This window comes from Arabidopsis lyrata, assembly GCF_000004255.2.
Source record: "Arabidopsis lyrata subsp. lyrata unplaced genomic scaffold ARALYscaffold_5, whole genome shotgun sequence".
Taxonomy (NCBI): domain Eukaryota; kingdom Viridiplantae; phylum Streptophyta; class Magnoliopsida; order Brassicales; family Brassicaceae; genus Arabidopsis; species Arabidopsis lyrata.
The window spans coordinates 5547078-5560837 of record NW_003302551.1 but is presented as its reverse complement, the minus strand read 5'-3'; the positions used below and the strand labels follow the sequence as shown (position 1 = coordinate 5560837).

The following is a 13760-nucleotide window of genomic DNA, read 5'->3' as shown; positions in this document are numbered from 1 at the left end:
ATCAGCATCTATATCATGATAAAAACATTTTGCTGGCTCCACATATCTTATTTATTACAACAAAACATTAAAACTAAAATCAATTCAAACCCTTTATATTATTATTTTTCATTAAATAAAAAAAAGTAATTTACAAAAATAAATTAAATATTAACAAAAACAAAAAATTATATATGCAACACAAAATATATAAATTCTGAATAGAGATTGAATAAATATAAAATTAGATAATTACTCCCTCCATTTCATAATATAAGATGTTTTGGATAAAGTTTTTTGTTTCACAATATAAGTCGTTTTCGAGTTTCAATGTAAACTATATATTATTTTAATATTTTATGATTATTTATATTATGCAGTCTCTTTTATAATTGGTTAAATTTTTAAAAAGTAGATTTTTTTTAATCGGCGTGCTTTTACCTAAAACGACTTATATTATAAAACGGAGTGAGTATATCTTATCATATAATAAGTAGATATATTAAATGGTTAGAGATATCAAAAAATACTTATCATATATTTTAATGGAACAACAATCATTTTTAATAGTTACAATTATTAAGTAGAATAAAGAAAATATGAGTAAAAATAATATCAAATTTAAAGGTTTTTACTTAAAATAAAAAGTAATTTATTTTTGAAAATACACATTTAAATTTTGAGAATATATGTGTTAATGTTAAAATATCAATTCATGATACCAATTAGAAAATAAGAAGGATTGATCAGTACATATTATTATTTATAATTATAATTTATTAATATTTTCTAAATTAAGTTTAAAAAAAAAACCAAATGAATATCTGAAAAATGAAAAATAAATGTTAAACATCAAAATCAAATAAAGTTATTTGAAATAAAACAAAAGAACTATCTTAAACATCAAAATCAAAATAAAATAATCTAATCGAATAATAAAAATATGTAATAATATTAATTGAGGATGCGATATGGAAAATAGAATAGTAATAGTAGATCGAAGAGTTTTTAATTATAAATAATAAGAAAGATTTTATTGAAAAAAAATAAACGTATTTAAAATTACAATTAGGAGTTTGTATGTTACAAATTTAGGAAAATCAATATTAAGAATACTATCCAGTATCAAAATATACGTCAAATTATATATGTGAAAAGAAAATTTTGTATTTTTCAAACGGTCAAGATAAATTGTAAAAGTTGACGCTGAAATCCGATGTTTGTGAATAGTCATGAGTCAATATATTAGATTTGTCATCTATAAAGCACTTTTACATGCACCAAAAGATAAAGAGAGAAATTGTAGTGTAGTAAAATGTAAGAACTTTGAAAAGATAATGCACATGAATAAAGTAAAAAAAAATTAAAATTCAAAATATTTGCATTAATAAACGTTTTAAACTAAAATCCCACGCAACGCGCGGATACACAATCTAGTAATAATCCCTGTTCTAAAAATCGGCCGTCTAGCCGCGCTGATCGGATGGGGACCGCGGCGATTTTGTCCAAATCGGTAAAAAAAAATCGGTGATCCGATTTTTGTCCGCCTAGCCCGCCTAGACGGCGCCTAGCCCATTTTTTTTTTTTTTTACATTTTTTTTTCTTTTTTTGAATCCAAAATTTAAAACGTCCCACTTATGTTCATAATTTGTATAAAAATCATAAGTTTGACCTTAAATTCTTGTTTTCATGTATTTAATGCAATTTTAAAAACAAAATTATAGAAATTTCTTATTTATAATAGATTAATATGTTTTTAAAATATTAAATAGCCTTAAAACTAGTCCCCGATTAATCTCCGTTTAATCTCCGATTTTCTTGCTAGGCGCTAGGTCCACCCTCACCGCCCTACTAGCGCCTAGCAATTTTTTAAACAAGGGTAATAATAGTAGTCAAAAACTCAAAATATACAGGCCACTCAATAAGAAACAAACAAATAAATTAGTAATGGATTTTGAATACATACATCGAAAACATACACAATAGTTATACCATAAACCATTAGTGAAAAGCATTACAAAAACAAGATTTTAGATAACAGAGCCAGTTTGAGGCCCAATAAGCCCAAGAACCTCATCCCAAAGACCATGACTTTGGACAGCTGAACCAAGCTCAACAACACTGGAGCTACAAGCAGCAACTGTCCAATAACCTCCCAAGATCTCTGCTTTCAACTGCTCTTTTTCCCAACCACAATACCCATCAAAGAATCTAAACTCACTTCTTCCAACCAAATTCCTCTTCACCATTTCTGCAGCCAATCCTACACTCTCTCTTGTTCCATAGTACAATCCTTTCATCACTTGTCTGAACAATCCGCTCTTACCAACCTCGTTGCCTCCACCACATCTTGGACTCACCAAGAACAACCCTTCTTCCAAAGGTCCACCAAAGAAGAGTCTTTTGTCTGAAAACGTTCCTGCCATGTCTAATATCGTTGACTTGGTCTCCTTAATCGACATCAGCGATGGACGGTTGAGGATGACTCCTATAGGACCTGAGGGTCCAACAGAGAGGAGGAGGATCACCGTCTTTTCGAAGATGTGGACACCATCTAGCTTCTCTGTGGCGATTAGAAGGCAGCCTGTTTCAGGCTCATGGATCTTGTGTGCCCATCTGCTTCCAATTGTGATCAGTGAGGAAGATGATGGCTGATAGTCCACCACCATGTCCGGGTTAGACCACGAGGGCTGATCCTTCTCGGACGTTGCAGCTTGTTCCCCTACAACAAGCCTTGCCCTGAATTCCCTCCAATCAGCATCTGCTGTAGAATTGTTGACACAATCCTTGAAAAGATCAGAATCATCGTCCAGTGGCTTCCATGAATCCGAAAGAGAACCTACTCAAACAAAAATGCTCTCATCAGCTAAACAAAATTTCACTCAAGACAGGCAAATTCTCAAACCAAGACATGTAATTGTAATACTCAAGCCGTTCTCATAGATTAAAATGACCATGAAAGAGATCTTACTTACAATTTACAGAGATCGGAGAAGCAACCTTCCTGGTGATAAATTGGCCAGAATTTCTCTTGGGGCAAGTAAAGATTCTTGCTTTGATAAACGGGACAAGCTCTTTGACACCAGAGATTGATCTTGATGTAAGAAAACAAGCATCCATGATACCTTCTCTCTTTATATCTCTCCCTCTATCTTTCTCTTTTCCTCTGACTCAAATTCACTTTAATTCCTATGAAGAGAAGGCAGAACATAAAAGTAACATCTAAATATAAGAGAGTGGACAACTGTGAACCACAGGCTGAATGTATTAAGTTCTAAGGGGTCCTAGTCAGAGGAATGGGCAATGGATATACTTTAGCCTTTAAGGCGTTGATGTATTTAAAGATAAACATTTCCATATGCGTTTGGATTTTGGATAAGAGACAAATCTTTTATCACCTTTTTTTTGATGATGTGTAGGCCTAGTGGCCACTCAAGGTTTGCTTCTGTAAAAGTTACTTACCCACTCCTGTGGAAAAAAGCACACACAATTACTATATACACCAACTAAATAAAATCCATCCCCACAATCTCTCACCCTCTTATCTCTTTTTATATGTAAATGAGTAAAAAAATTGGATCATTTATCATTCATAAAGGGTCTTAAGAACAAGTGAATGACAATTCTAATGGGTTTAGACTTTTTTTTTTGGAATGATCAAAGTCATCTATGGCGGATGGAGCAAATCAAAAGAAGCACTATTGGTGGTCCTCTTTTCTCCATTATTTAATTACTATATTCAATGGAAATCACTTCAAAAACGAGATTAAAATCATTAAGACATTGATTCTTGTAATAAAATAAACCCCACGAGTTTTGTCCTAATTTGACCATCTAAACATCAAGTCTAAACAAACTAGTTGGTTCATCCAAAGGTAACATCACCAAAAACACGTCATCATACTGACGTACAATGGTAATACATCACCGACAATACATCATCAGTGGAATTTTCATTAAATTCAAGTTCTAAGTTTAATCTTTTTTCACAAAGTCACAATATTACTCACAATGAGGTTATGTGGGAGTTTGAATGTCTTTTGTCCTCCATGATCTTCTCTTGTTACTGTCATCTTCAAGGTTGATCACATAACCTGTTGTGGGACTAAGAACCAGAACCTCCATGTCTGGAGTTAGTATTGCAAAATCAAATTGATCTCAAGATTTATAAATTATGCTATATACAGTACCAGAACTCGTTACAAGGATAAAACAACTTTGTGTTCCTTTGGAAAATGAACTACAAATTTATGGCCTAGGCCACACTGCTGATGCTCACAGCCTATAATAGATATATTACCTAATGATCTTGACATCGCGAACATAAACTACACAGTTTATCCAACAGCAACCAGCTCACCGGGATCTTGAGGTTCAATTAAACTACCAAGCATCTGATAAATTTGATCAGATTTTGGGTGTGATTTGTCAAAAACTGTAAATTCGTGTATCCCATCCTCCAATTCAACCGAACTAGCTCCAGATGGTTTCTCTACTCCCATACTCTTCATCTTTGACCTTATGTCAGCAACTCCTTCCCAATCCTCTGCTGCTGCATAAATATTTGACAGCAGCGTATAGTTTCCCGGATCAGAAGGGTCTAATTTAACCAGATTATCCAGAACTTCCTTAGCGATATCCACCTCGTTATGCATCCTGCACGCTCCAAGAAGAGCACCCCAAATAACAACATTCGGTTCCATAGGCATTGTTTGGACAACTTTTATCGCTTCCTTTAACCGCCCTCCTCGACCTAATAGGTCAACAAGACAACCATAGTGTTCAACTTTTGGAACAAGATCATACACTTTCTCCATCGAGTAGAAATAATCTATGCCTTCATCAATGAGACCCGCGTGATTGCAGGAACACAAAACAGCAATAAATGTGACTTTATCAGGCCAAATCCCTTCCTTTCTCATTCTCGAAAAAAGCTCAATTGCTTCTTTTCCGTGGCCATGAACACCAAGACCATGAAGCATAGTGTTCCAAGAGACGAGATCCTTCTTGGGCATGTCGTTAAACACATCAAACGCTTTTTTTAGGCTACCACATTTCGCATACATATCAAGTAGTGCATTTAACACAGAAGCATTCGAATTGAGGTTAGACTTTTTTATTATAGAATGAGCCCTCATTCCTAAACTAAGCAAACCAGACTCGGCACAAGCAGCCAAGATACTAATAGCAGCAGCAGCATCAAATCTCAATCCTGAAGCCACCATTTGGTCGACTAATTTATCAGCCTCCTTCAAAAGCCCCTTCTCCGCATATCCAGCAATAATTATCGTCCAAGTGACCACATTTTTAGCCGGAAAAGGCATCTTATCAAACATAACTCTAGCCATTTCCATATCTCCAGCTTTACTATAACCCATAACCATCGTCGACCAAGACACCGTATTCCTCTCAGGCATTTTCTCAAACAATTCAAACGCTCTACTCATCTCTCTACATCTAGCATAACCATCCAACATAGTATTCCAACTAATCAAATCCCTTTGAGGCATTTCATCGAACAGTTTCCGCGCATCTCTCAATTCCCCAGCTTTCACTAACCCACCAAGCATCGAATTCCAAGACACAGTATCTCTCTCACTCATCTTCTCAAACAACTTCATAGCATCTCTAACACCCAAACCACCACATCTAGAATAACAATCAATGAGAGCATTAGGAACATAAATATCCGACGAAAGCCCCAATTTTTCGATATGATTATGCATCATCTTCACCACAGGTAACCATGATAGACCCGAACAAGCTTTAAGAAGAAACGGGTAAGTGAAATTATCAGCAAAAAGACCAAATCTTTGCATCTCTGAGAAAACGAAGAAAGCTTGATAAGGCTGCGAGTTCAACGCATGAGCTCTAATCAGAGAATTACAAAGATGAACATTTGGTTCTTGAACCTGATTAAAAACCCTAAGAGCTAAATTCGTTTGACGACAGAGAGAAAGAGCAGAGATTAGCTTTGGTGCTATGTGTAGATCTTGATGAAGATTCCGTCGAATTATCTGGGCGTGAAGTTGCTTCACTTGGTTTAAATTGGCGCATTTGGGAAGATCTTGAAGTCTCTCTTCGAAGATTCTCCGGGAAGAAACCCATGACGGAGCTCGAACTGGTAGTGATGACGTCATCAATGGCGGATCCAGTGGAGAGAGTGGATTAAGCTTTGATTATGAGAATTAGGGTTCGCATTATGAAGAAGAAACGGAGAATTTTGTAATTTGAGAAAAAGTGTGATAAGTAGCTTCTGGTTCTGGATATTATCCGCGGCATATGTTCAAACGAATCACAACTTCGGCTACTAATAGGCCTGCGATTTTGACCCTAACCCAGAAATACCGAAACGTGACAAACCGAGATTTTTGGTTTTCGGTTCAGTTTCGGTTTTTTTACGGCTGAATCGATTGCCCAAATTTTTGGGTTCGTTTACCTAAAATTTCTTTGTTCGGTTTGGGTTGAACAAATCGGTTTCTCGGGTAACTATTTCTTATATTCGGATTATACCAAAACTAGACCAGTTTATATCCAAATATATTAGATCGCTTTTCACCAATATTCGAATTTAACCAATGTGAATTACCCGTATAAAACCAAAAATATCCAAATGTAACCGAATTTTAATAAAAAAAGTTTTGAAAAGCAAAATTTTAGTTTGAACCAACCAAACCAAATTTCTTTTCGGTTAACTTCGAATACCCTCTCAAATACTTAGATTAACCGATAACGGAAACTAATTCGGTTAACCGATGTTATAGGCATAATTAATATTGTCAGTTTTCTTTTTTTCGTGAATGATGAAACTAATATATAGCAATAAATTTGGTTCAAACTTCGAACCGTTTGTTACACCTAAGTTTGAAGGGATTCATGTGGTTTTAATCTTTGGACAATGCAGAACCTCTTAAATATTCATTGAAATTGTCATTGATTGTAGTGACCTCATATACGTGACTAGTCCTACGCAAATTAAAGAAAGTATAAAAAAGGAACGGAACCAAAAGGAATTGAGTCAAACCGAATGGATATTATAAAACATCTAAATAGATCTTAAGCTTGAGAACCAAAACAATAGGAAACGAACTGGTACCAAACTGGTACCGAACTGGAATATTTTAGGTATCTAAAAATATCTGATATACAATTATATTCAAAAATATTATTTAGTTTTTAGATAGAATTATAGAAAATACCAAAAATTCCTGAAAAATTATCCAAAATACCAAAAACTCCTAAGAATATCCAAAAATACTTGAAAATACTTTTACAAAGACCTAAATGGATCCTAATCTTCAGAATCGGATCCAAACCAAAACCGATCCTAAACTCCAGAATCGAAAGAACCAGAAACTGAATGGAACCAAACTGAATACACAAACATCCATGCCTATACGTGACTTATGCACCAGAGAAAGGGTTGGTTTATAGCGTCGGGCTCATACTATAAGAAATATTGGCAATCTTAACACACCGAAAACGCTACAATATCGTTTACATAGCGGATTCATAAACGCTGTTTTTGCCAGAGCTATCTTAGAGTGGTCACATACAATAGCGTTTTTTGGCTATGGTATTAAATGTACCCCTATAATAGCGTATAATATATGTTATGCTGTCCTTTTCTGTAGTCCTTTTTAAAAACTATAATATATTGTTTCATTACTGTTTTTCTAGATTATTGTATGTTGTTTAGTAGCTCTTAGAGCTACAATATAACATATTATGTTACGTAGTATAGCATTTTGTTGATGTTATTTTTTGCAATTATATTTAACCCTTTTTCAATTTTATATATATATATTTATATTTCTATATAAATTAAATTTGGTCAACAATATATATTAAATATATTTATTCCATAGAAAATTTAGAAAAAAAAACATAACAAGTCATTGAAACTCTAATCCAAGCCAAATCTTAAATTAATATTGTCAGTTTGTTACACCTAAGTTTGAAGGGATTCATGTGGTTTTAATCTTTGGACAATGTAAAACCTCTTAAATAATTCATTGAAATTGTCATTGATTGTAGTGACCTCATATACGTGACTAGTCCTACGCAAATTAAGAAATTATCGAACAGGAACCGAACCAAAAGGAATTGAATCGAACCGAATGGAAATTATAAAACATCTAAATAGATCTTAAGCTTGAGAACCGAAATAATAGGAAACGAATTGGTACCGAACTGGAATATTTTAGGTATCCAAAAATAATATACAATTATATTCAAAAATTTTACTTAGTTTTTAGATAGAATTACAGAAAATGCCAAAAATTCCTGGAAAATATCGAAAATACTGACAATTTCCGGAAAATATCCAAAATATCAAAAACTCCTAAAAATATCCAAAAATACTTGAAAATATCTGAACAATACGTAAATGGATCCTAATTTTCAGGATCGGATCCAAACCAAAAATGATCCTAAACTCCAGAATCGAAAAAATCTGAAACCAAATGAAAGCAAACTGAACACACGAACACCCATGTCTATATGTGACTTATGCACTGGAGAAAGGGTTGGTGTATAGAGTCGGGCTCATTGAATTTCTTTTTTATTTTTGAATAAAATATTAAATTATATTGAAAGAAAAAAAATACAGTTTTACATAATCAACTGTTTTTATTTATGAGATGCATTTGAGATAGAAATAGAGCTTGGAACTAGAAATCAGAGATTTTGAGTAGAAACAGAGATTTGAATGACTCTCTGTAACTGCATGAAGCAAACCAAGCATGTAGGCCTTCTTCATATTGTCGGTCTCCCATCAGTTGTATTGCCGAGAGTTAGTTCCAGATCTGATTATCAATCCATTGGATGAGCTTGGTTATACTATTTGGTGCTTCGTTATGGCGTCTTGTATTATTTTCTCTCTATATAGAATGAATCATGACTTAAAAGTTATATCTTGCCAAGAATGAGTTAGCTCATTGAGATTTTACTTCTTAGTAACTGTGGAAGTCGAAACTAACACAATCAAGATTTGTCTAGGGTTTTATTTTAGGGATACGATAAAAGTGAATTCTCAAAGAACAACAGAAACAATTGTAACCAAAGGTGGTGTTCTTGATCTTATTGATGAAAAGAGTAGTTTTGATCGTACAAGAGTTTGATCGTAAAAGAAAAAAGGTGTTTGTGCTGTAAGAGCTTTGTGTAGTGTAAATTCTAGAGCGATATTGCTTGCCCTCTCCATGAGAGCCTTGAGTCTCTTTATATAGGGATGATAGGCCGCCTCTCAGGCGATATTCCCGGAAGATTTCCATTTATCTTGAAGTCGGCTAGAATATCGCGGATTAGGAATATTTCCTTATTCTTCGGAGTTTTCGGAAGTTTTCCTGATTTGAGTCGATCCTCTAAGATTCTCTCCTATCATTTCCAACTATATCGGAAATGACCTTTCTTTATCGGAAATGACCCCTTGCTTAGAAATGGTGCTTTTGAGGTGAATATTCTTCTAAGTCTTTGCCTCGGGTAACATGGACGATGTGGCACGACACTTGACCCGAGCCAGCGAGACTCGGGTACTCTTGTCGAATGGCTCGGGCGCACGAGGAGAAATGGCTCGGGCGCGCGAGGAGAAGTGGCTCGGGCGCGCGAGGAGAAGTGGCTCGGGCGCGCGAGGAGAAGTGGCTCGGGCGCGCAAGGAGAAGTGGCTCGGGCGCACGAGGAGAAGTGGCTCGGGCGCACGAGGAGAAGTGGCTCGGGTACCGGAGTTCGCTGTTGGAAACCGAAGTAAACCTCGCCTTTTTCCCGAGGTGGGTGCAGTGCCGTCCCGAGGTGACTTGCTGGCTGCCCCGAGGTTAATGCGTGCAGTCCGAGGCGACCTGATGGCTGCCCCGAGGTGTCCAAAGTCTGGCTCGGTACTACGGGGTGGAATCCGACCCCAACAGTAACTAATTCTTTTTTTGTTCTCATGGCATCGTAATTGTCACATTGATTTTTGAGATAATTGACTAAGAGACAAAGATTTTGGGTCTAATTAGTTTTTCACAAATTCTTGTCATAGCCCATAACAAAGAAAACATTAGCCCAACTTTCTCCCAAAACTAACCCTACGCGCTTAGCAAGGGATGACCCATTACGTTAGATAAAAGTCTTTTTTTACTCTAAACTCTAAGTCCCATCAATAGTATCTCTCTCTCTCAGATCTCTTCGACCTCAGCCTTGGTGATTAAAATCACAGCACTGTAGCAACTATTTCCACCGTCGTACCGTATTTTCAGTCCATTCTGTTGCGATAGTTCATTTGGAATAAATTTTTAGGTGAGTTTATTTTGCCGGTGGTTCGCCGATTGTATGGCGATGGTTAACCATTTCTTGTTTAAATTTCAAATTTTTTAATTTATTTATTATGAAATAGAGGTTTTGAAATTTCTTGCATACACAATATATGATCCAATCCATTTTTTCCCATTTTAATTTCTGTTCTTTTCCTGTTAATTACCTCATTCTCAAAATAGTTTATGTTTTCATCTTCACGGATCTTCTTAGATATTCACAGATGTACCTAGATCTACACAGATCTACTTAGAGATGCACACATATAAGTATATCTGCATACTTGTTTTTAATCGATGTTTGGTGCTCCAAATATTATTGTAAACATCCATTCTGCAATCATATGTTCTCATTTGAGATTTATAGATCTACTTTTTGAAATTTTGTTTTCTCTTTTCCAGGAGCATGGCTGATTTGGAGCTACTTACTTGGTTGTGTGCGAATAAATAAGAACCGGCTCGTAATAGAATGAACCAGAGCATTTAATAAAGGTCATTTCATTCCTTTTTGCCAAAAAAATTGATGGTTCTATCACACGCGTATAGTTGCGTAACCACCTGGGTTTTCCATAATTCTTTTGAAACTGAAGGCCATTAATAACGCTTTATTTTTTTTCCGTGTAAGACAAAATCGCCTTTTATTGATTCCATAATTTGATGCTCTGTTTTTGTGTCTACGCTAATCAACCCTTGATTTTTTTTTCCTTTTCTAATGTTCTATATACTAGATGAATACCCACGCTACGCGTGGGTTTGTTTTAAAAGTTGTTAATAACAAATTATTTTGATTGTTCTTGTTGCTAGTTAATCACCCGCTAATCATTTACTCATAGAACAACTACTCTTAGTATTAAAATACATTTTCAACCAACATACTCAACAATACATGACTCACACAATCCGTAAACAATCTTTCCTAAACCAATTTTATAGATGGTAATGTTGGGATTATAGAACCTCCAAAATTTGATGAACTTACGTACTCTTCACCCTCAATGTCATATATAGATAAAAAAATAAGAGAAAAACTTACTCAAACCATTAGCTAATCCACTATACTATTATCCACTCATATTTTGAGTTAAGATTACAAAAATTAGCGGAAAAAAACTTTGGAGTATATATAACCAATAAAATAATTTCATGGAAAAATAACATAAAATAACAAAATAAGTTAGTATTAGTAAAAATCAATATGTAAAAAAAATTAAATAATATATATAATTAAATAATAAATATATTATTAACTTGTGAAATAGATTTTCAAATTCATATGGGCCATCCCTTATAGGCTATTGTGTTTTCCCCATTTGACATTTATAATTAAAAGCTGATGTGTAAAAAATAAAAGATGACTCATATTAATGAAATGTTTTGATTGGATGGAAAGAAAGCTGATGTGGCATTTGCAGAAGAGCCTAAAATGCTGACGTGGCGACCATATGGAGAGAGATAACCTCTTTTCATATATATGATTAGAAGAGACCTCTAAATGATTGTAAGCCTAAATTTGTTTTTATTTTGTTGCACTTTTTTATAATCAAATTTTCTTTCTTTTTTTCCTTTTTAGCTGAAATATCACATTTATTAATTAATTAGAAAAATTAGAAATGAGAATTCTAAAACATAAAAAAAAAATAGAAAAATAGATTAACGTTTCTAGAGCGTTCGGAATGCAAACCACTGCTAGAGAAACTATTCAGGCTTATGCGATGATTGGTAGTTGAGAGAGCAAATTTTTTTTCTTACTGCCTTGTCCAATACGAGCGGTGAGCTGTGAGGAGTCAAGCTAGTTGCGTTGATGAGGTCTTGTATTTCTGTCACACCATAAGAAGTATATGGTGGTTTGGAAGTACGTAATAACAAAAACATAGTTAAGACGAAAAAAGCTAGCAGAGGTAAGATGTGTAAATATATACGAGACCAATCTAAAGTAGTTGCGGATGATAACATGGGATTTTCGCCCATATTTGTTATTCTTTTCTTATGTTTTAGGGAGCATTTGGAGTGATTTCAGAGCTAAGAGGGATTTATTCAAGTATTTATGGACCCAAGAAGGTTTTAAGAGTTTTCGAGCTTTAAAGACCAAAAGGCGATCAAAACCCGTTTCAAGACAGTTTCTGTACGTCAGAAGTATGACATCCGTTCGAGATCTTCCCGGTTACTAAATCAAGAGATCGGTAGCTGTGGAAAGCTAGAAGAGTCAATATTCGCCTCGAGGTAGAATCAGAGCTTTTCCTTGAGCCGTTCAGAAGTTATGACCAGAAGAATGAAGACATGTCTAGACCGACCAGGAGCTATGCGATCGTTCCGGAGCTTCTAGAGCGCACCGGTCACAAGGGCCGAGCCCGGGCTGCCTCCTACTCTCCAACCCGGTCACTAATGCCTCTACCCTGTCCAGAGACGCGAGTTACACTTGACCTAATCTATGGAAAAAGACGCTTTTACTCCTAGACCTAACCCTTGATTCCCGAAACCTATAAATACATGTTGAAAGCCCTAAACCTAGTGTGCCTTCGCCGAGCTTCAACCGTGCCTCTCAATCTCTCTCTGCCCTCGCCGTGAGCTGCAGCCGTCGTCCATTGAAGCTTTGAAGAATCACCAAATCTCTCTCTCTTTTCTCTTGTTTTCTCTAAGATCTATTAAGGTGAAGTCTTACCTCTTGTATTCTACTTTCAAAGAAGTAATCTCTAAACCCTATTCAGTTCTTATTCTTTTCTTTCTCATGAGTTTATCAAACCTTACTTTGATGATATCTTTAACCATGCTAGAGTAGTTTTATAGTTGGGTTTAAAGGGTTAATCAAAGGGGGGACATGATCGATCGTTTAAGTGGCGATACTTAGGGTTTTGTTTGATCGTTTACACTGTATTCTTTCTAAGTAAGTTGTTTCTTAATGCATGTAGTTAGATTCATGTCCTAACTCGTGATCCCAAGTGTTTAAATTGCTCACAAGGTTGTTTAATACGCTAGACCTAGCTTACGAATGTGTATCGTGTTATAACAAGCACACACCACTTAGTTATAGGGCTTTATGGACTAGAATCGAACTTGATCTTATTGCTTTGATATGTGCGTCGTTGCCTGCGTTAGTTGAGTAACGGAGTATAAGGATTTTAGCAGACTAATTCTATAACATAGGGTTAGCTGAATCTTAGTGTTTCGTATGTCCGAGACTTGGAAGTAAACAAACCTAATTCTAGTATTTCTTAGATAGCGATCATTGAACTCCCTGCGATACCCTTGATGCCTAACGTTTGTCTCCTATTGATTTCTTACGTTTATTTTACTCGTTTTCTTCACTCGCTTTCTTATTTACTTTTATTTGCAAACCGTGACACCACAACCAACCCCTCTTAATTGTTTTGTCCTAGCTTCGCTTTGTCTAACGACTTGTCCGAACTACTCTCTCTGTGGATTCGATACCCTAAGTACTACGATTGACTGCTGTGCACTTGCAGCTTATTGATCTTGTTATTTGAGATTTTTAAAACC

General features: G+C 35.2%; 2 protein-coding genes and 2 long non-coding RNA genes across 4 annotated transcripts; 2 read left to right on the top strand and 2 right to left on the bottom strand.

Moving 5' to 3' along the window:
• Positions 1–1901: 1901 nt before the first annotated feature.
• LOC9311566 (UPF0301 protein CHU_1773) lies at positions 1902–3634 on the bottom strand. The gene is made up of 2 exons (XM_021024988.1): positions 2955–3634; positions 1902–2818 (listed from the first exon to the last, which is right to left on the bottom strand). The coding sequence occupies exons 1-2, from the start codon at positions 3097–3099 to the stop codon at positions 2010–2012; spliced, it is 954 nt and encodes a 317-aa protein (XP_020880647.1). The 5' UTR covers positions 3100–3634; the 3' UTR covers positions 1902–2009.
• A 478-nt stretch (positions 3635–4112) lies between these two features.
• On the bottom strand, positions 4113–6280 carry LOC9311565 (pentatricopeptide repeat-containing protein At3g29230). Its single transcript, XM_021024987.1, has one exon. The coding sequence runs from the start codon at positions 6117–6119 to the stop codon at positions 4317–4319; it is 1803 nt and encodes a 600-aa protein (XP_020880646.1). The 5' UTR covers positions 6120–6280; the 3' UTR covers positions 4113–4316.
• Positions 6281–10060: 3780 nt separating this feature from the next.
• Positions 10061–11058, top strand: LOC110228040. The gene is made up of 2 exons (XR_002331641.1): positions 10061–10251; positions 10668–11058. It is a non-coding gene; the product is annotated as an uncharacterized LOC110228040 (long non-coding RNA).
• Positions 11059–11838: 780 nt separating this feature from the next.
• On the top strand, positions 11839–12991 carry LOC110228041. The gene is made up of 2 exons (XR_002331642.1): positions 11839–12163; positions 12261–12991. It is a non-coding gene; the product is annotated as an uncharacterized LOC110228041 (long non-coding RNA).
• Positions 12992–13760: the final 769 nt, after the last annotated feature.